Raw genomic sequence first — 440 nt, 5'->3', positions numbered from 1 at the left:
TTATCCAGAACTTTCTTTTAGTCCTCCTCCAGTGACACCGCAGTGATGTCAGCCCGACTGCGCACATTTGTCGCCCGTTTGAGCGGAATAAAGCCCTAACAGCTCCCCCACAAGAGGAGAGGAGAGGAGGAGAGAGCAGAGGAGGACCGAGTGGAGGAGTTTTGGATGGGTTTGGACGTGTGCGCTCTGCTCTGGCTCTGCTCGGATGGGATGCACAGTGAGCTTCATCTGCTGTGAAGAGGACTTTCTGCAAATGCCTGTTTACCAACATGAGGAAGAAGAAGAGAAGAAGAAGAGGAAGGTAAGGAGAAGTAGCAGGGGATGAGGGTGTCCATGTATATGATTTATGACCCAAATGATTAAGATCACGATAAGAAATCTCGACCTTTGCTTTCCACATGCAAACTCAACATGAAGTCCCTCTAACCTGCAGTAATAAG

At 48.9% G+C, this 440-nt stretch overlaps 1 protein-coding gene across 2 annotated transcripts in view; it reads left to right on the top strand.

Moving 5' to 3' along the window:
• The first annotated feature begins 183 nt into the window (after positions 1-183).
• The window catches only part of tns1b (tensin 1b), a 173932-nt gene continuing 173675 nt past the window's right edge, over positions 184-440 (top strand). For both annotated transcript variants that reach the window (XM_030427833.1, XM_030427822.1), the window contains exon 1: positions 184-301. In XM_030427833.1, the coding sequence (XP_030283693.1) occupies positions 206-301 (96 nt within the window). In that variant the 5' untranslated portion in view covers positions 184-205. The remainder of the gene's footprint in view (positions 302-440) is intronic.

Source organism: Sparus aurata, chromosome 9, assembly GCF_900880675.1.
Source record: "Sparus aurata chromosome 9, fSpaAur1.1, whole genome shotgun sequence".
In the NCBI taxonomy this organism is placed as follows: Eukaryota; Metazoa; Chordata; class Actinopteri; order Spariformes; family Sparidae; genus Sparus; species Sparus aurata.
This window is presented reverse-complemented; position numbering and strand designations above follow the sequence as displayed.